Here is a 21,360-nt window from a genome sequence, read left to right as displayed (position 1 = left end):
CTTTCAGCAAGTAAAATCTGGTTAAGATTTTTCAAATGCACATTTGGTAAGTCAGTCCTGGAATGTGGCACTGTTATATAACCAGCATTGGACAGACAAGTCACATACCTTCTCAGACAGGACAAGAAGGCAGGAAATGCTGGTCAGTTGAGGCAGGGGAAGGGCAAAGCTAGACTCCTGCTGGCTGACCCTGACCTAGTTCTTGGGTGAATTTAGGAGTGAGCAAGGCAGGTGGTGATGTATTACAACGTTTTTGTTTTTGTTTTTAGTTATTTTTTATTGATTGATTGATTGAGAGAGAGGAAGGGGAAAGAGAAACATTGATCTGTTGTTGCCCTCATTTATTTATGCATTCTCTGGTTGATTCGTCTATGCGTGGAAACTGACCCAGCAATTGTATCAGGATGATGTTCTAATCAACTGAGTTACCCAGTTAGGATTACAATGTGATTTTGATCCAAAGTTTCATCAACATTGGCTTTTTCCCTAGGGTAAGTCTTGGCCCAGAGTCAGGTACACTCGGTCCAGCTGTTCCTGGACCTCACAATTCGTGCAGGTGAGGAACTGGCCTCTGGTCTGCATCAGCATTCTGGATAAACTCAAAGATGAATTTCACCTGGGTCTCATAGCCTTGGACTGAGATTTTCTCGTTAATTCCATGGAAGCTGAGGGAAAGAGATTTGGGGGAGGAAAGGAGAGAGCCCACTGCTGAAGCACAAGTGTCATTGGAGAGCACGCCCCACCCCATAGACCTGAAAGCCACCGGCCTTGACCGTCTGGGGAACGAACGAAGTGGGCAAGGAGGGGGAGGCCGTTTGTAAGAAGGGAGGTTTCCTATGACATATGCGGATCTGAGCCCATGGCAAACAACAGTGGGGGGGAATGAAAACGAACCCCTGGGAAATTCAAAATCATCTCCTGCTCTGGAACCATTCGATAACTTCTCCTCTGAAGAGAAAGGATCTTTCTAAGTCTCTTTCTCTTAGGCCGGGGCCCCTATCTAGACTTATCTCTAAGCCAGCAGGGCTCCCACCCACCCCCACATGACAAGGGGCCCAGGAGGTTAGGGAGGGCAACTGCCTGCGGCACTTCCTTTACTTCCCCATGGACCTGCACCATCAGACCTCGTGCCCACGGCCTGCGTCTGCACCCCACAAAACACACAACCAAGTCACCTCAAAGATGAAGAAAGATATGGAGCTAACTACCTGCCCCTTCTTTAAAACGAAACCAAAAAATAAATAAAAACTATGAAAGCTGTTTGGCTCATATTTAAATAGTTTCCTTCTGTTGGCAACTGACTTGCTGTGGGGATATCAGGTTTGGACACGACAAGGTAAACGGAAGTCACCCTCGCACGGCCCAGGTTTCAAATGTGCTGAAGAACCCACAAGGTAGTAACCACACACAGCAGTTAAAATGGTGAGTGTGCCTTAGGTTCCTGTTGTGTTTCCTTCTGAGAATCCAAAGCAGGTGGCCATCAAGAGCTCTGGAAACTCCCCTCTTGGGGGAGAAAGCAAGGTTTGGAGGGTAAACACTCTCCCAAGGGCAGGACGAGCTGGGATTAGCACTCAAGCGCCCTATTTCTACAAGGTTCTCTCTAATTGTCTTTTCAAATCTCCATCCCTGAAAAATAGTGGCCTATTACCACACATTCTGGGGAGTGGCAAGACTCTGGCGGTGAGGAAAGCTGGCCAGTTGGGTTCTACAGTGTCTCCATTTTACTTAGTGCAAACCCTGGCCTTCCCTCATTCTGTGGACTTTCAGGAGAAAGGGGTGGGAAGGGGACAGGTCAGTCACATCAGAATTCTTCTGCTCACTCACCTGAGGAAGTCCTGAGGCTGCAGATAGATGGGGTTGAACCGATAGATGCCAGTGGTGAGGTTTGAATAGTGTCGGCTGTCTGTGATGCCGATACAAATACCTAGGAGTGAAAGATCAAGAGGAAGGGGGCTTTGGTGAGCGACCAAGCCAAGGACGTGGTCGGAGGTGGGAGCCTGCAGCTCTATTTGCCACGCAGCCCACCCAGCCTCAGAGCCTGGCCGAAACACCATTTCAGCCAGACACGGAAGCTCCTCCCTGATGCATTAGTAAGACCGCCCCGGAATGACCCAAAGCTAAGTGTCCTCTCTCCACGACAATGACCAGGGAGGCCAGTGCCTTCATGTCACACCCATAGTCAGTCTGCCTGAGAAATCTATAGGGGTGGGCAGAAGTAGGGTTATAGATACTTGTATAAAAATACGTAATGTAAGAATAAATAATAATACGAGAGTAAACTGTTTCGTGTACTCACAACTGTAAACCTATATTTGCCCACCCCTGTAGTATCCAGAAATCTAAATATCACTTCTATAGTGCCCCAGCTTTCTTCTGCATGATTATAGATCAAAAATAAACACTCTCTGGGGAACTTGACTGCTATAAAATGCAATCTTCTTTAAGTGGAACATAACTTTCTGTTATTCTCACCCTCTGTCTTCTGAGCATGGAACCTCAGGTTGGGAAAATCAGTCCCAGGACACTCTCCGGTGCCTTGCTGTCCTGAGGCAGCTCGCCCGACTCCCCAGTGGGGCTGGGCCTTGTCCCGACAGGAGTGTGCTTTGGGAAAACACCCGCTGGAGCATCACTTCAGAGGAGTAACTAGGCCCTTCACAATTCCTTGCTTTGGAGATTTCTGTCAGTTGATAGCAGCCTTTTTTTTTTTCCTGTAAAGGCCTAACTGTCGGTGGGATTATGGCAGATGCCCCAGAAAGGAGAGGATAAGATAGAAGGCCTTTTAGGGCCTAGAAAGGAGACTATGGGACGGTGAAGGCCAGGGTTCCCGGATGGCGGGAAGGGACCCGGCCCTGCTCTGTAACCAAAGTCAGAGGAAGTGGAGGACCTCAGAGGGGACCGTGGCTTGATGTCTTCGGGGAGGTGGGATCTTAGATCTAGAGGCAAGAATCCGTTCTCCACTCAGGCCAGGGAGTGACTGGGAGGAAATCTCCAACCCGAAGTGACCCTGTGAGCAGGACAGTGGATGTCCCAGAGGTAACGACGTGTACCGATGCCCCGCCCACGGGGCATGCTCTGCTGCCACGTAAAATCCGGAGGGCCTGACTCAAGGTGGGAGTGGTGGGGCTTTGGGGGCCTCAGGAGTGTCTGAGGTTGGATTGCTTTTTTAAAGATTTTATTTATTTTTAGAGAAAAGAGAAGGGAAAAAGAGAGCAAGAGAAACATCAGTGTGTGGTTGCCTCTCTTGTGCCACCAACCGGAGACCTGGCCTGCAACCCAGGCATGTGCCCTGACTGGGGATCAAAGCAGAAGTGACCCTTTGGTTTGCTGGCTGATGCTCAGTCCCCTGAGTCACACCTGCAAGGGGAAGGTTGAATTTTTTGAGGAGTGGGGATTATTGTCAGATTTAAGTCGATTTAAAAAACAAGGCTGCTTTTTTTCATGCTTGAGTTTGTGGATGTAGAATTTCACAGTAAGCTCTTTCAGGACCCATGCCTAGCACAAGGGCAGGTCCTGAGTAAAAGCTTAGACAATGTTTGAAGGAATCCATGATTTGGCCCAGATAAAAAGGAAGTGGACCCAGTTCTGAGCACTGGAATGTTTCTCAAACCACAGACCGAGATTCTCGAAGTGTGGTCAGTCCTCATCTGGTGTCAGAATCCCCTGGTGTATCTGCTTAAAATGCAGATTTCAAGGTCCTCTCCAGAGTTGGTTAACTCAACTCTTCGGAAATGCAGGTGCAGGTAATCTGCATTTTAATAAGTTCCCTAGGGGGAACTTCTGTATCTGTTAAATTCAAGAACCACTGTCTACACAGCATAGGTCTGGAAAGTGAGCTAAAGGCCAGAGAAGGGCATAGAGGTACTGCTGCTGGGAGAGAAGGGGTAAATGCAAATGGTGTAGGCCGGGAGGTATCGTTGGGTTTCTGAGTTCCATTGCTGAGCTGTATCCTACAACGGACCAGACCCAGACTGGGGGGGAGCTCGGCCACCTCCATGACTCTTCCAGGGGAGGGGGTGTCTGAGCCAATCCTCTCCTCCAGTCACTCTGGTCTAGGTTAAACAAGAACCAGGCTTGACCTGACCTAATTTATTGTTTCTGCTCCTTTCCTGTTTGCTTTCTCACTTCCACTCCAGGGAAGCGGGTGGAGGGATATGGTTCCAGTCCCATCAGGAGGGGAAACAGCCAGCTGTTTTCAGGCTCAACAGCTGGGGTGGGGGTGGCTGTTGGATAGGAAACAGTTCCAGCCCCTCCCCCCCTCCCTCGGGCATAGCTGATGAAGTCATTACCTGGGACAACAATGTTGACTTCTGGGAAGACGGACTGTAAGGTCTGACGGATCAGCTGGTAGCCCAAGGCCTGATCATCCGAGGGGCTGACAGGCAGGGGATCAGATGCACCCAACACGCGGAACTGGACCCGGTCATCAGCCACAATGTTCTTGGCTAGTTCAAGGACCTCCAGGGAGGACACAAAGCGAGTTTGATTTCTTATGGATCTGCTCTCCAAGTACTATGGAATTTAAACAGTTCTGATTCCTCCTGAGCGCAGCAGAGCCCAGGAGTTACAGACTCATTTTAGCACTGGGACACAGTACCAGCCAACTGGCTGTAGCAGACAGAAGAGTTGGGCCTTCCTGGAAAGCGAGCTGCAGCACAGTCAATTTAGGTTACGTGCTTGGGAGACTTGCAGCACAGTTATGAGACAGGCCGGGAACTGGACAATCAGGAAAGATGGGTCTTTCCCTTGGGCTGAGCCATGGGCCGAGTGAGACTGTGCAAGAGTCAGCAGAATGCAAATCTCAACCATCTTGAGGCAGGGGATAGATGTGATGAGCTCACCACAACCTGGGATAGTCAGACAGGTGAGGAACAGGTCACCCACTTTGCTTTCCCCTCTCTGGGCACTCCTGCTTCCTGTTTGTAACCAGCTGCACTGGAGCCAGGAAGATGAGCTCAACACAGACAAAAAGCCAGGAGTTGGGGAAGTGGTATTGAAGTTTTAAAACCCTCTTTGCCTCCTTTCCTCAGGAAGGAACCCGAGGAAGCTCCCAGAAATTCAGTCTGAAATGACTAGAGCTGAATCCAGCAAAAATTCTGTCAGGATGTAGACCAGACCCCAAAGATCAGGTCACATGGAGCCGCGTGGGAATGGACCAGGAGGCGGGCTTGGGGCAGCCCCCAACCCACCCAGCCAGGCGGGGAAAGCCCCCGGCCTAGTTTCAACTCGCAGGATGGGCAGTTGCTTTAGACATGTCTCTTCCTAGATAGGAGTGTGCCCCAGAGTTGGGGGTCACCTAAACGGGCGTTATCTTGAGCACCCCTCTTAGGTCAGTGTCCCCCGGGAGCAGACTAGGAGCTGAGTTTGGAAGGGAAATGGGGGTTCCTACTTCTGGCCCAGAGACCACCATGTATGGGAGCCAAACCATTATCCTGCTCAAGGGGGGGGCAGTCAACTCAGAGCTTCTTTTCACTCCAGTCCTCATGTCCCCAATACTCTAATACAAAAGTACACAGTTGTGACCTGTCCTTGACCACCGGCAGGCTCCTGAAGTTGTTCCCTTTGAGGGGGGTCGGGACAGTGCCTGCTGCACCTCTGACCTGAATTACTTAAGACTCCTGCCCCCCGAAACTGAAGAGGGTGCACAGATCGAGCCCCTTTCAGTGAGTGGCCGCAGAGCTCAGTCTCGAGGCAAGTCCTGGGTCTGCCTCGTTCTGTGCTTCCAGTACCAAGAACACTCAGGGCACGTAAGGAATGTTGGATGCACGACATTTAAAAGATGTGGACCAGTAAACACAGTACCGGGAGTTGTCCCAGTAGGTGGCTCATCCAGGGTTACACAGTTAGCACTGCCGGGCAGGGTGTCTGTACCCCGTCTGTCTGACATCAAGAAGACAACGCTTAACTGCTTCCGAACACCTACAGGTGATGTGGTAAGGGGAGAGCTAGCAAGAGGGAGGTGGTCATTTAAAATGAATTCCTTAATGGTATGAATGTTGAGCCAGAATTTGAAAGGAGGATATGAAGCCGATGGGGAACCAGCAGAAGGCAGTCTGAACTTGGAAGGGGTGTGCATGGAAACTGGGGCGAACACCAAGCTTTGTGCCTCCGACAGCCACTTGTGGCTGTGTCGCCTTGGGTAAGCTCCTTAACCTCTCTGAGCTTCAGCTCGCTCATCTGTTAACATGTAGATATTAACAGCGTCTACCTGGTCAGTGCTTGTGACCATTACTGGAATACATGTAATGTCCTTAGGCCAGTGCCTGGCATACAGTATAGACTCAACAAGTGTTAGCTGCTATTTGCCTGTTTAGAATGCAGGGACTGTCCCGGGCAATAAGCAGAAACACAGGGACAGGGCCAGAAGGAGAGGCTTGACAGTGGTGAGAGGGACGCCCGAGTTACTTTAGGGCACATTCATCTCTCATTTGTCCAAACTCCTACAGTCCTGATAGCACATTCCCACAAAGGCAGCCTGTTCTGTTTTAGGTGCAGATACATTTTCCTCTCAAGTGCACCATCAATTTGTTGAAAGCAAGGATAACAGACACTTACAAACTGGTAAGTCCAGTTTCCACCCTGCTGCAAGGCCAGCTCCTGTCTCATTAGAACATCCCCGACAGGCTGTCATCCAGCCTCTGGATGACACTTCTGCCACTGGAAGTGGCAGAAAGCTCACCATCACGTGTTGCATTTCATTCTACTTTTGAGCAACTCAGTCATGAATGCCTTCCTGCAATGACTGAGATGTGGCTTTCTGTAGCATCTCAGTCCAATTTTATTTGGTGTTGCTTATACTTCACAGGACATGATCTAGTGCTAGGCGCACCATAAACACCCAGCAGGACTTCACCCGTGTGCAAATTAGAGGCCTGTGCTCCTGCCACCAGAATGCTTTCCCCGGGTCTGTGCTCCTTCACGGGCCTCAGCGTCGATGGCTCCTCAGAGGGGCCTGGCCCCCGTATTTACACCTGCTCACTGCTCCACCTCCACCCCACCCCAAAATCACTCTGGGATGCATTACTTTATAATTTTCTTTGTGATACTTATCTCTTTAAAGAAATCCCTTTGCTCATTTGATTACTTACTGGTTGCTGTCTTCCCCACTAGACCGTGAGCTCCACTGGAGTGGGAATCTTGTCACATCATCACTTTCCCAAGTGCTTATAAGAATGCCCTGGGAAGTAGCCACTCTGGCACACTTGGGGAGGGGAGGGGAGAGGGAAGGAAGGAATCTTCTGTACTACCTTTTAGGCGCGTGGACATCTAGTCTCTCAGGAGCTCGTTACCAGCCAAGGCTCCACATTCCAAGACCCTCCTTTAAGTGGAGCATCTTCCAATGGCCTTATTTCTAACCCTTGAGGCTCATTCAGAACAAATCTCCCTTTCCATGTGGTGGCCTATCACATTTCTGAAGACCTTTGCTCCTCTTAGACCATGGAGCCCTATCTGTACCCACAACATGGGAGAGACCAGTCAAAGACGGAGGAAGAGGAATCTGGGAGCTGTTTGTGTTCCCAGAGGACCAGCCCAGGGTTCAGAACCCGCAGCCCTCAGACCAGCAGGTCATGTCCTTGATGCACGGAACTGGGGCATGAGGGAGCCGAGTGACGGACGGAGGGAGCTGTGCACTTTCAGGATGATGGAGGCTTTCCATTCCTCACTGGCCAGGTGGGCAGGATGGGCCTAGGGATTCCAGGGCTTTCATCAGATAGGCTGGGAAGGAAGGCCGCTGTGGCATGGGACTGCAGAGGAGGGAAAGGTGCCAGAGCCTGGGGAGATGAAAGCCCCAGCTGGTGGAAAGTCCTTGGAAAGGGCATGGGGTGGGAATGAGGCTGGAAAAAAAATTGGTGGAAAGAAGCTCAGTGAGGGGAACTCAGTGATTTCCTGGCCCAATGAGCCCCCAGGGAGAGCTCAAAGGTTGGCACTTGATGAAAAGCAGCAGAGCCCAGGGCTCACACCCGTCCCAGCTACCCTGGAATGCCGGTGACTCTGGGCAGGCTGTTTACCTGGCTCCGCCACCCCCTGCAGAGGGTAGGCCTCCCACCCTGTGTGGCAGAACAAAAACCTTCTGTGGGGAAAGAACTTAGAGAGAAGGGACCACAGACGTCTAAGTGTGGCTGACCCGCCATGATCTGTGCCAGAGACCACCCACTGCTCACTCTGCTTAATTCTGGAAGGTGCTCTTTATCCGATAGTGGTTCAGTTGCCTCTTTTGATCACTTTATGGAGGATCAGATTTACCTTTTGAACTCTGTTCAATTCAGCCTGCTGTTTGAACAAGCCAGCCTTTCCCGTGCCTGTTGAACACTGTGTGTGACTTCTACTCATCCTTCAGCTTCTAGCTCAAACGTCACTTCCTCCAGGAAGCTGTGCCTGTCCCCACTCAAGGTCCGGTTCCTCATTATATTCTCTAACAGCACCTGGTTCCTTTTCATCATAGCACTCGTCACAGTTTTCCAGCATACATTCCTTGGTAACATTTTTAAGTTGATGTTTGTAGCAGAGCGTTGAGGGGCTCTGGTCTCCACCTCCTTCGCCCGTAACTGTACGCATCCTTCCTGTGGGATTTTACTGATGCTAGGGGTTTTAGTTATGTTAATAGCACTCCAACCTGGATCTCCAGTTCATCCTCTCTCCGGACCTGAGGTATTTATAATTGCCTGTTAATATCTTACAGGCTTCTCAACCTTTGGAACCATTATATTTCTCTGTGAACTTGCTTTTCTCGAATCCTCAATCTCGGTCAAAGGCACCAGCACCTGGCCAACTACCCAGGTGAAAAGCCTTGGAGCCGCCCCACCTTTTTCTTGCCCCTCATCATCTCTCACACTTTTTGCAGGTACCTCTTCTCCATCCTCTGACCACGACCTCGTGGAGCCCTTCATACCCAACTGCCTGAGATGTCACCACGGCTCCCTAACTGTCCCCTCCTACTCCAGTACTTCCTCTGCATTGCCACCAGCATTTCCTCCCTCAAAGCAAATCTAAGCAGATCACTGTCCTGTCTGAAGGCCTCTGACAGTACCCTTGTGTCCGCAGGTGAGAGCCCAAAGGCATCAGCATGATACACAAGGCCTTGATCTCCAAACTGCACCTCCATTCCCATCTCCAGCCACTCTCCCCCAATTTATCTTACTCTTTAGCTTTACTTTAGCCTTTCTCTGAATGCCTTACTCCTAGTGAAGTCCTACTGGTCCTTTAAATCCCAGCTCAAATTTCCAGTGGTCAGAAAAGACCTTCCTGACTCTTCTGGGGTAGTGTCAGTTCCCTTCTTTGGACTGGTCCTATTTTCATTTGTTATTATCCCAAGTGTGGTATCTTAAAGCAAAGGGCACAGAGTCTGGAGCTAGGCTGCTAGATGGATAACCTTGGACAGGCTACTTACCTGTGCTTTAGCTTCCCCATTAAATGAGGAGGCTACAACTCCTACCTCACAGGGTGGTTGTGGGGAGTGAATGAGTGTGTGCATGTCTTAGGGCAGCGCCATGTGCATAGCAAGCCCACTGTGCTCGCTATTGTTATCATTCATTAGTACGCATTGCCCACCACCAGACTCCAAGCTCCCCCAAACAAGAGATCTCCTGCCCTGGCCAAGTACCTGGTACACAGGGAGCCTTTCAGAATGTTGGCTGAACAAATGAGAGACTGGGCCAGCCCCAGGACTGCAGCTAAACCCAGGTCCCGAGGGCCACACTTACGGTGCTAATCAGTCGTCAGGAAAATACAGCACATACCTCCTGGCCTGTCTGTGTAGGGTGAATCCTGAAGTTGACTATGGCCTGGGCCACCGGGGGGATGACATTCTCCTAGAGGGAGAACCACAAACCCTGGCTTGAGCCAAATCCCTGCACCTGCTCCCTGCCCAGGAAATGCCAACTATACCACCAGTAGGGGGAGAGGGAGCTGATTCGATTTGAAGTCTGGGGCTTAATGTTTTGTCAGTCCTGTGTCCTCCCTGGGCCCTTGGCCTGCAGTTGTGTTCGGAGCTAGAGGAGTGTCTCTGCCTTAGGGCGGACCTCTGTCTTCTTGAGCTGGAGGGCACCACAGAGAACTGCGCAGAGCGAGGTTCCTTTCTCTGGGGTACCCGGGCACCTTGGTTTGGGCCCTGGGCAGCGGCCCTGGCAGTCTGCTGTGCGCACTGTTCTTCCCATGGTGCCCTGGACTTTTCTGCAAGGGTAAAGGTTAGTGCTTCCCAGAGCAGGGCACCCGGAGCCTCTGCAGGCCCCATCCTGGCGTGTCTGGACCCTGAGGGGGTCCTGATGGTGGTGCTGCCGCTCCTGCTGGTTTCCCACATCCAACTGTGACATTTGACTCTGTTCTTTGCCTAACCAGGAAGAACCCAGGGCTAATCAGAGAAGAGAGTTAAGCTGTGGAAAGATTTTTTTCCTCCTTCAAGGCCATCAGAAAACAGATTCCCCAACTGCCTATCTTTCCTTGAACTGGTATGGTGCCAAAAAGCACCAGACAGGGACAGGAAAACTGGGCTCCTACAGATTGGATGTCCGATTTTAAGTACAACCTTCCTGTACGTGTTTCTCAAGTGGCAGTTGGGGCGATAATATTCATAGAGCTGTCAGGAAGATCAAACGGAGTAACAGTGTTAGAGCATTCTGAACAGATAAAAACACTGTAGAAATGCAAGGACACAGTACTATTAGTTTGGTGGGCATCCCAGGTAGCTGGAGAAGACAGCTGGGGTCTGGCTGCCGCCCTGGACACACCAGTCAGGTAAGCCAGGAATTATTCCCGAGGTCCCATTCGCTTCTCCTCAACCTGGGCTCCAGATCACCAGAGCTTCACAAGGCCACACTGTGTTCTGGGTAAACGATGTACCTGAAGTTGGTGGTGGTGCTTACAATAACAGGAATGGTCTAACTCCTTTCATAGCTTCAGAAAGGCCTACACCCGTGCTAATGAGCACAACTGGAAGTAGGCTAATTTGCTGAAAAGTAGTTCTTAGAATAAAAATTTATCAAAGTATTATTCACCTGAAACTTTTTTCTAGAAAAGTGAACCTCATAGAGAATTTGTTTGCTACACAGTATCTAGTGTATCTGGGGAATGACAATGGACGCATTTTGAGTGCTCTGCACATCACAAATGTGACAGCTTTTATAAATGGCAGGTGAGTTTCTCTGTTCAACTCAGTGTAACACTAGGGGAAAGTATATTAATCATTCATTAAATTTGTTAGGGGGATATATCTTTCAAAATATGAGGAAGAATAATAAAGATGTTTGATAGCAGACAGGTTAGAAACCTTTAGTCTACGTGACTAATATTCTAGGTACCATATTTCATTGTGTATAATGCATATTTTTTGTCCCAATTTTTGAAGGAAAAATAAGGATGGGCATTACACCCATGTAATGGGTGTAACTACAGACCACGGGTATAACAACGGGCAAACTCACAACATGTTGAATGAGCACAGGTCACAAGAATGAATTCCCAAGTAAGCCCTCTTCACACCAGTGTCACAGTGTGTCTTCTAGAACCCAGAGAACTGGAGGGAGGGCGTGGGCACCCTCTGAAATTCTAACATACAAAATCCGACCAGCAGTTTCAGAGAGTCTGTGGACCTCAGCTCGCACGCTTGCCCTTGAGGCTCACCAAACTGATGGCGCAGGCAGTCTGCACTGGGCCCGCCTACCATTCCTGGTGCAACCAGAGGAGGGGGAGGACCCAGGGAGTAAGGCCAAGGAGTGGAGGGCTGGGGGACAGTGGGGAAGAGGTATATGGGAGGAATCAGAGGGGGTTACCTTGACCCCGGAGTGGAACACGGTGACCGCCGTGGTGGTTCTGACCAGTGCATTGGTCAAAGGGCTCCTCTCCAGTGACCTAAAGCGGAAGGACTAAGGTCAGATGTTGTCAAATGAGGAGAAGAAATGGGTCGGAGGGCCACCCACTTTTCTGGGCCTTGGAGGTCTGTAAGACTAGGAGGATGTCCTATATATGGATTGCATGCAGTGTCTGGTGGCTGAAGGACAATTGTTAGTCAGGTCCAGTTGTGCCAAGGAGAGGGGATTGGGTGGTGGGTGGGGGGATGCGAGGGAAGGAAAGATAAAACGTCACCTGCTTACAAAGGGCCCAAATAACCAGAGGTTGTTCATGACTATGTTGGTGGGGAAGGGAAACTACAAGGAAGAACAGGCAGCAGGGTTTCAGAGGGGCCAGCATAACAACAGGGTAACTACCTGTAGCCGGGGCCTCTTCCTACTCTAGATCTGCCTTTGGCAGCAGCCTCAGGGATGAGTGGGAACCAGCTCCCAGAGGGCGCCTGGGGGTGTCGGGTTTTAGGGTCTCAGATCAGCACCCGAGAACCCCAGGGAACAAGCCAGATGCTGCGTCTTGGCTCATCCAGGGGCTGAGACTGGTGAGACAGGCAGGGAACTGGTAAGCGGTAGGCCCTCTTACTGCTCTAAGGCTACTTCCCTGCGCCCTTTCTCCGTCTCCCACAGTTGACCACCAGCCCATGAGACTTCTTCCCACACCTCGTTAGCCAGTTGCTGCAGTGTCATCGTCAATGGCCTACTTCCAAACATGTTCGGCATTGGGGTCTGCTCCAGTCTGGAAGAGAAAAGTTCTCAAGACTCGCCCAACCCCAGTCAAAGACCAGAGGTTTGAAGGAGAGAGCAGGATGTTTCGGCAGGCCTGGCCAGGAGCTCTCCTATTCACGTCCACCCGTAACCTATGCAAATATCTCAAAGCACAAGCCAGACCATCTCTTCTCCAGCAGCAGGAGCTGTGTCTGCCTGCCTGTCCAAGTCCGGGTGCCCACTCGCTCCCAAGTCACTTACCGCTCTGTGGCTGAATCGTCAGTCTCCCCCGCTCACTGAGTTATTTGAGGAATGGCACTGTCTGTTTTCCCTACCACCGTATGCCCACTGCTGTGTACAAAGCCTGAGAATATTTAATTCCACAAATACAGTTCTTCCCACTTTGCCAGAAAAACAAAACCAAAAGGCAAGCCCAAAAAGCAGAGGCAGGCTCTGCTGGTATAGGACCTGCTGTCCTGGCCCACTGCCAGCAGCCTTTGTTTACCTGTGTCCTCACACCGATGGGCAGGTGGAGAACTCGACAGTGCGTGTCACTGCCAGCCTGTATTTCTGACTCCTGTTCTGGACCTTGGACGGTTCCAGTTACTTGAGCCGGCTTTTATTTGCTGGCCTTTGCATGCCACAGAGATGGATTCCCTTCTGACCTCTAACCCTTGCCTGGGTGCTGGCAGCTCTGTCCTCCCTGCAGCCTGCCCCACCACCCCACCCCGCCCATGACTCCTCAGCCCAGTCAGGGCAGAGAGCTCAGCCCCCTCAAACTCAGAGTGGGAAAGCGCCAGGTCTTCCATCAGGAATGTGCCAGGGCACAGGGCCAGGGGCTGCTCACCGGCTGACAGCAGCAGCGAGGATGCCAATGCTCGTCTCCTTTGGAGGAGCAGCGGAGTGGCCTGTCGTCATGTTTACTTGCAGCATGAGGTTAAGTATGCCCTTCTCCGAGACTGCAATCCTGTGGGGAAGGATCAGAGAGGGCTCTTCTATTTTCCTCTCACCCTGAATTAGCCCATAGGCCTGCAGGCTGATCTGCACAGTGGTGGGGGTGGGGTGGCTGGGAGGTTGGCTTCATGTTACCTACAGAAATCCATACTTTAAGAAGAGCATGGAAAGGGGGAGCCCAGAATAGGTTGAAGCTCAGGGGAATTAAAGCAAGAGGAGTAGAATACAGAGTTGCTTCAGCATGGCTTACAGGTACCAGGCTGGAGACATCTCAGATGGGTGAGAATACCTTCCAAGTTTGGGGCCCGGTACTTTACTCACATGGCGACGGGCTTCGTGAAGCTGGGAATGAAACCATCCGTGATGAAGCCTCCCTCATCCACGAGGAAGGCGAGCTGGACACCCCTTGCCTGGAGCAAGGCTGAGATCTTTTGGGCCCCATCTGCCCCTGACACCTGCAGATATTGAACCCAGAGCCACAGCCTTTCTCAGCGAGACCTCCAGAGGCAGTTCTTGGGGACCCACCCACTCAGCTAGGGCCTCCAGTGCCTCCCTGCCCGGGCTCCTTCCTTGGAAGAAAGGGGAGGGGGAAGGCTCTAGACAGTACTGCCTCAGAGATTCCTGGGATGTCAGAGCCAGAAGGGCCAAACACCCCTCATTTCACAAATAAAGAAACAGAGACCCAGGGAATAAAGTAACTTGCTAAAGATCAAAGTAAGCTGCGTCCCTGGAAATGAAATGTATTCATTGGTCTCCCTGCTAGTTCTCTTTCTATCACACCAATGTTTCTCAAGGTTTAGTTGACAGACCGCCTGCCTACCTTAGATATTACTAAGAAATCAGTTAAAAATTCAGATTTATGAATATCATTAAGTGAAAGAGCCAGTCTGAAAAGGCTATAAACTGTCTGATTCCAACTACCTGACGTTCTGGAAAAGGCAAAACCACAGAGACAGTAGAAAGATCAGTGGCTGCCAGGGGCCGGCGGAGGGAGAGAGGGATGGACAGGCAGGCACAGCGGGTTGAAAGGGCAGTGAAAATCCCATCTGACGCCATAACGACGGCTACATGTTGTCATGCATTCGTCACACCCGTGGAATGTACAACAGTGAGAGTGAACCCTAAGGTAAACCATGAGCTTCGGGTGATTATCATGTCAGTGTAGGCCCATCCATTGTAACAAATGTACCACCCTGGCGGGGAATGGTGATGTGATAACGGGGGGGGGGGGGGCGGTGCATGNGGGGGGGGGGGGGGCTGTGCATGTGAGGGGCAGGGAGTGTATGGGAAATCTCTGTATCTTCTCCATTTCGCTGCGAACACACAACTGCTCTAAAAAAATAGTCTTTTACGAACAAATTCAGACCTGGATGGTGTGGCTCAGTGGGTTGAGTGATGGCCCAGAGACCCAAAGGCCATTGGTTGGATTCCCAGTCAGGGCACATGCCTGGGCTATGGTGCCAGGTCCCCGGTTGGGAGTGTGTGAGAGGCAACCTATCAATGTATCTCTTGCACATCAATATTTCCCTCCCTTTCTCCCTCTAAAAGTAAATAAATAAAATCTTTAAAAAAATTCAGATCTATGACATAGGGCCCGGGAATCTGCATTTTGGTCAAGGGCCTTAGATAGTTGTGCACACAGGTACACAAAGTTGGCAAACCACCACACCACATCCAGAAGACCCTGCAGCTGGGGAGCAAACTGGACTGGGTGAAGACCACGCCCCCTCCACTGCCCCTGGCCAATGGGGGTCCCCGAGGTAGGTGCAGGATGAAGAGGCTCTACCTCCTCATCATGGCCCAGAGCAATGTAGAAAGATCTCCGGGGGATATAATTCCTGATCAGCAGGAGCTCCAGCGCCTGCAGGATGGCCTAGGGGCACAAGCACAACAGAGAGAAAAAAGGGTATTGTTTGAGTGGGAGTGCCAGGTGGGGAGAGACATTCAGCAGCTGCAGCAGGGCTGGCTCCACTAGGATCAGCATCAGGTGGGCTCTTTCCAAAAGTAACAAGTTCAAATTGTCCCAGGGAGTGGCATGCAGGGAAGGAAAACCTCTACCACCCGGACGAGAGTATACATTTGTCAATGTCAGAGCTGAAAGGGTCCCCGGGGGTCATCTAGTCTAAATCCTATTTCATCGTTGAGAAATCAAGGCTGATGGTTGGCACCCAGGTCTCCTGGGGCCCAGGTTCTTTCTACCATAATAACTTCCTGCCTCCCAGGGGTCAGCCGAGTACCCTCAATCCTGGGTTGATCTTTAGGGCCCCAAGGCAGAGAGAACAGAGCATTTCAGACCATCACGGCATTCTTGTTGTCTAGTGTGCCTCGGCCGTAGATGAAGCCATCACGCTCCAACCCAGAGAACGGGGGCACCTCCCAGCCTTGGTCAGGGGCAGGCACCACATCAATGTGCGCCAGCAGCATGTAGGGCTGCAGGTGTGGGTCCGAGCCTTGGACAGTGAACAGGTGGCTGTATTCTCCCACGACTTCATGCTGGATAAAGCTGGTTCTGAACACTGTAGGAAAGGCTAGAGGCGAAGGGATGAAAAGCAGGGAGAGAAAGTCAGGTTTAAGTTTCCTTTGGTTTTCCCACCATTTGGTTGCTCTTAAAAAAAAAGTTAGCCTTCTTTAAGAAGCTTTCTGGGACAAAGACAGTCTGATTTCGGATTTGGCTTCAGTCTCTGAGCATGTCTTGCCTGTACTGTAATGTGCTGTTGCAATGTATTGACCCCACTGTTGTGACAGCCAGTGGCTCACTGCCCGGTGAGGCCTGGTCTATGGAACATGTTGTTACAAGCACATTACAGTGATGTGTGAACTAGGGATGTGTTAAATTCTGAGTACAGTAGATTCCAGTGTCCAAATTACTTGGAACCAAACATAACCCTTTCACATAGAAAAATCAGAGATATTTCTTAAAAAAAAACAACCAAACAATACTCCTACTGTTTGTGTTATATGCATGTAGGAGATTGTTCTGCTCAGCACAAGGCCACACTTCTGTGCCCGAGTGTGACTGTTCCCAGGGTCAGTATTCGGGCTACAGATGAGTCTTACAAAAGGTGGCCTGAGATGCATGGGGGGAAGAGCTTTGCTCTCCCACCAAGATTTGTTGTAAGAACCCACAAATACCAGTGTGGATACCTGAAAACAAAAAACCCCTAGTAGAAAACGCTCTGTCAGCCAGCTTGTCTACTTTACTGTCACTGTACATTTGTTTCTGTTTGTTCCCCTCCTATTTAGTGAAGACTTCCAGCCGGCCTCTGCCTGGCTGCAGGAGGGTGAATGGCAGGTCCACCCGTCCCAGAGGGTTAGACAGCGGCTACTGCTGCCTCCTGCCCAGCTGCTCCCACCCCATCAATTCTGGAGGGGCTACTTTTTATCTGATTTAGGAAGGTGGCCTTACAGCTCTCCATGAGCTTTTTATATGGAGAGTGGGGAGTTCCAAATCTCCTCCCCACCCTGACCCATCCTGCAGCTCCTGGGCAGTGGGAGTGAGGACAGAGGACCGATGTGATAGCTCAAGTCTGTGTGTGCAGGTGTGCAGGTGTTTGTATGGAGGTGGGGGTGGGGGAGAAGCAGTGGGCATAGTTGTGGAAACTTGCACGGGAACAAAGAATTCCTAGTCCTACTTTCTGATTTATCGACTAACACGTATTAAGAGCAAGGATTGTATTAAACTCCAACCCAAGAGCTACATGCGTTAGTTCTTCAAAGGGCAGATCTCTAGTCTCCCCTCTGCCTTCCCTCTAACACCTGGATTCTCCCTTCCTCCCCTCCTTGTCACGCACAAACTCAAAAGAGACCCATGGGAATTAGACTGTCCTTTGGTCAGTCATGAAATAAACCTCTTCATCACCTTGTCAAAGAACTGTGCCCCACTGCTAACTCTCGCACTGCTTTTCCACAGTTTGTGCCAACCTTTATACATGTATTCTCCAAACTCAGCCAGCGCTGTCCTGTTGGACTCCCTGGGGCTGAAGGACACCGTGGGGATCTGGATGGCACCTGTCAGAGACGGGCAGTCAGAGTGTTAGGTAGGATGAACAGTAAAGGACTATTTTCTTCCATGAGAACGCATCATTGATAAATTCTGCTTGCATGGTGGTATACTTGCTGATCTGTAATTCTTTACTGCATCAGCAAGAACTGAGTTTTTCCTGTAACAAGAAGTGGGTCATCAAGGATGGAACCGGAGAGCATTATGCTAAGTGAAATACGCCAGGTGGTGAAAGACAAATATCACATGATCTCACCTTTAAGTGGAACCTAATCAATGAAACAAACAAGCAAACAAAATATAATCAGAGACATTGAAATTAAGAACAAATGGACAGTAACCAGTGGGGAGATGGGAGGGAATAATGGGGGGAAGGGTTTTCAGGAACAACTATAAAGGACACGCGGACAATACCAAGGCGGGGGATGGGATCAGGGCAGGGGTGGGGATGTCTGGGTGTGGGGGAGAGGTGGGGGGAAAAGGCAGAACAACAATAAAACAAAATGAGGAAAAACAGCAGAGGGGGAAAAGTGGGGGATTACAGGTGACAACAGCCATTGGTTTGTCCACGTCACTGTGCGAGAAACGTCCTTTACATTCATTATCTTACTGTGGAGGGAAAGACAATCCTTTAAAGTAGGTGATGCTGTTTTTCCTGATTTGAAGGTGAGGAAACAAGCTTAGAGTGGTGAGGTAAGTTGCTCCAGGTTGTCCAGAAATGAGCAGCAGACCTGAAATTTAAATGCAGGCCTATTGGGTTTGTTGAGGCTGATACTGTTTTTTGAGGAAAATATAATTCAACATGGGGGGTGGAGAGGTGGAGGAAAGTAGATTTTGAACCCTGCCCTGGGTGGGAAGCTGCTATAAACTGCTTCCTAAGGCCTCACTCTGCCTCTGACTCCACCGTCCCTTTGGCGAATCAGGAGCCCACAGTCCAGGGTCCCTCCATGGATGAGGCTCTGCGTGCTTTGTGTGCAGTGAGTGGGCCGCTCCCACCTGGACTGGCTCGCCGTGTCTCACGGGTCTCTCAGTGAGGGCCAGCTTTCGATAGCTGGTAAGGCGTGGATGTAGAAGCTCCCAGACAAGCTCTTCAATCCTAATAATCTCATCTGCCCAACCCAGAAGCCTCAGTTCCTGAATTGCCAATATGCTCATCCCTTTGAGTCATGAAGGCTTTATAGTCTTTTAAAAAGTTCCCTTATCAAATGCAAACACCACTGGAAGGGGAAACACAGTGAATTATAAGATTATTTGATTAGAAAGCTACCTCAAAACCCAGTGGGGAAAAAATGCACCTGGAGCAGCCCAAAGTCAAGGGAAGGCCTCTGAAGAACAGGCTGAATTCTGTATTCCGTTTTTCTAAGGACCAGCCCAATATCACAGCCCACTCTGTAGAAGGGGAAACCGAGGTTCAAAAAGATTAAATAAACTGCCTACAGGAAAGGCAGATCCAAGACCTGACTCTGGCGTTTTGTCTCCTGTTCAGTTCTAAGCTACGCTGCTCTGAGGTTCCTGCTTGAAGTTCTTATCTAGCTTTTGCTTTCTTCTGTGCAGAGACTCTGGTGAGCAGCTGCCCAGTGCCTTCCCAGCGACTCTTTACACTGTGCTTTGCAAACGGGCTGCTTTGCCTCCCAGGCCTATCAGTCCAGCCCTCGCGGTCCCCTTTCAGTCTCAGGAGCTTTTGGCTTCTGCATCTGCCTGCACATGTTGATGCAGGCAGGTTCCCGTAATGCACTACCTGGAGCTAAGCCCAGTGGTGAAAAAGGCATTACCCCACAGGATCTGGCACTCAACAGAAATTCTCATGTTTTTTTTTTTTTCTCCTGAAAAATGCAGATTCAGAATGTAAATGAGTTTAAGCCTTGGTGTGAGGTCTAGGAGAGAGCTGTCCTTTAATTGGGAGAAGACATTAGGAATGTGCCACTCTTCAGTAACACCTCCTTCCTGGAGCCATCTCGTGTTCAGCAGGCCCTGCAGCTGCACGGTCTCGTCCCCCACCGGGTGCCCACTCCTTGCTGCGCGGGGGCCTGGAGAAGATCATTGAACTGACCTAAACCTCAATTTCCCGCCTCTGTAGATGATAAGATTAAGATCAATTAGTTTTAAAATAACTCAAGAGATTTAATATACACTTAAACTTTCAAAGGTTAAAAGTACAAATAGCCCCTGGCTGGTGTGGCTCAGCGTTTTGAGCATTGGCCTGCAACCCAAGGAGTTGCTGGTTCGATCCCAGGCCAGGCACATGCCTGGGTTGCAGGCCAGGCTGCTGGTGAGGGCACGCCAGAGGCACCACATACTGATGTTTCTCTCCCTCTCTTTCTCCCTCACTTCCCCTCTCTAGAAATAAATAAATAAAATCTAAAGTACAAACAGCAAGCAGGGGCGAGGGCAGGTGACTGCCCTGCCGGCAAAGCTGGACCTTTCAGCCTAGGTAGGCGACACCGAGTCCCCAGAGGTCAGGTGTGGGGTGGGGGTGCGGGGGTGGATGGAGGTTAGGGCTGGGCTAGGTTGCGTGTGTAGCGGAGTTCCAGTTGGAGTAGTGGGCACTCTGCAAGGGGAGAGGGTAGTACTAGGCTGGCCGGAGGAGGGAGGGGCTGATACTTGAGCAAAGGTGGGCTAAGGGGACCCAGGCTCACCTTTCAGCGTTTCCTTCATTGTGACTCGTTCCTCTAGGCTGAACTGAGAAGGAATTCGCGAGGCCCTCTGATGCTCCTTGCCCTTCAGGCCCTTGGATGTGGAGAAAGCAGGGACATCTAGCAGCAGCAGAACAGCCAGGGCCGTGCAAAAGTACCGCCGAGCCATACTTCCCTCAAGTTCTCCTAGCTGCTTTGCAGCTGGAGTTTGAACCCAAGCGCCCAGCCTCCGTCTTGCCCCAGCCTCTGGTCCAATTATAGCAATGACCTTAGCTTCACCTCGTGTCAGACCTGGCCAATCATCACTGGTCTAGGTCCGTGGGCAGACTAAATATGAGGAGGCACCGATCCAGGCCTGCAAGGCCTTTTGGGGGTTGTGGTTTCTTAACTCTCTAGCAGGCCCCTGTAGAGCAAGGTAATGTAGGTAGGGCTCCAGGCATGTGATAGGTCATGTCTGTGCTTGATCTTCTGCTTTGAGATACTGATAAATCTGTTTCTACATGACACTAAATCAAAATAAAGGGGGTGGAGGGAAAACAAAATAAAACGAATGAAGCTTGTCAAATGTTCATAAACAGCCAAAGTAAAACCAATCAATCACTGGAGTAGCAATAATGAGTAAAAACTTATTGTGTACACACTAAAAAGAGTGTTTTTAAACCAAGAGCATTTAAACCAAAACATGGAATTATACAGCGAGAAAAACAGTGACTATTCTTCACAGTGATTGGTTAGAATAGTAGAATTTTTAGTGATTACCTGATATCATCCTTGGGAAACAGTTTAGATTTTGCTTATGATTTTCAGAGGCATAAGCAAGAAATGACCCAGGTCAAGTTAGTCTTGCAAATTATGCTTCATTAAGCTTGTCTGTGTGGTTAAACTGGTTTCACCTGCTGGGGGAAACTTCACGGCTGGTTTCCACGTGGTTTTGATTTTGACAATTCACCCCCTTTGGTCATTGCCCGGCAGGCTGAGAGTGTGACCAACCCACAGAGCAGTTCTGTCCTCCTGGTTACCCTGATGAGGTAGTCGGGTTGAGGAATCACGCTTTCCTTGTTCCCACTAGTTGAGTCGTCAGACCAGAGGGCCACGTAGTCACCTTTTTCATAATTTATGTGGTTGTTGTTTGTTTCATTGAGTTGTTCGATCCTGATGGGCACCATTCGGCATGTGAGTGGATGCTGACAGGCACTTCAAACCCTTAAAGAGTATATAATGTGTTAGGAAGGCT

General features: G+C 50.2%; 1 protein-coding gene across 2 annotated transcripts; it reads right to left on the bottom strand.

Moving 5' to 3' along the window:
- Nucleotides 1-349: 349 nt before the first annotated feature.
- On the bottom strand, nt 350-20,348 carry PM20D1 (peptidase M20 domain containing 1). Of its 2 annotated transcripts, XM_037067231.1 has the most exons (13): nt 20,130-20,348; nt 17,415-17,501; nt 15,789-16,021; nt 15,280-15,366; nt 13,815-13,948; nt 13,387-13,506; nt 12,495-12,570; nt 12,076-12,137; nt 11,763-11,841; nt 9,735-9,806; nt 4,287-4,455; nt 1,825-1,924; nt 350-665 (listed from the first exon to the last, which is right to left on the bottom strand). In XM_037067231.1, exons 1-13 carry the CDS (start codon nt 20,293-20,295, stop codon nt 542-544), a joined length of 1,509 nt encoding a protein of 502 aa, XP_036923126.1. In that variant the 5' UTR covers nt 20,296-20,348; the 3' UTR covers nt 350-541. The 2 variants fall into 2 exon arrangements, with proteins under 2 accessions (XP_036923126.1, XP_036923127.1); XM_037067232.1 differs by lacking the exon at nt 9,735-9,806.
- Between the last annotated feature and the right edge of the window lie 1,012 nt (nt 20,349-21,360).

This window comes from Sturnira hondurensis, unplaced genomic scaffold (genome assembly GCF_014824575.4).
Source record: "Sturnira hondurensis isolate 20B ecotype Veracruz unplaced genomic scaffold, ASM1482457v3 Scaffold0017082, whole genome shotgun sequence".
NCBI lineage: Eukaryota > Metazoa > Chordata > Mammalia > Chiroptera > Phyllostomidae > Sturnira > Sturnira hondurensis.
This window is presented reverse-complemented; position numbering and strand designations above follow the sequence as displayed.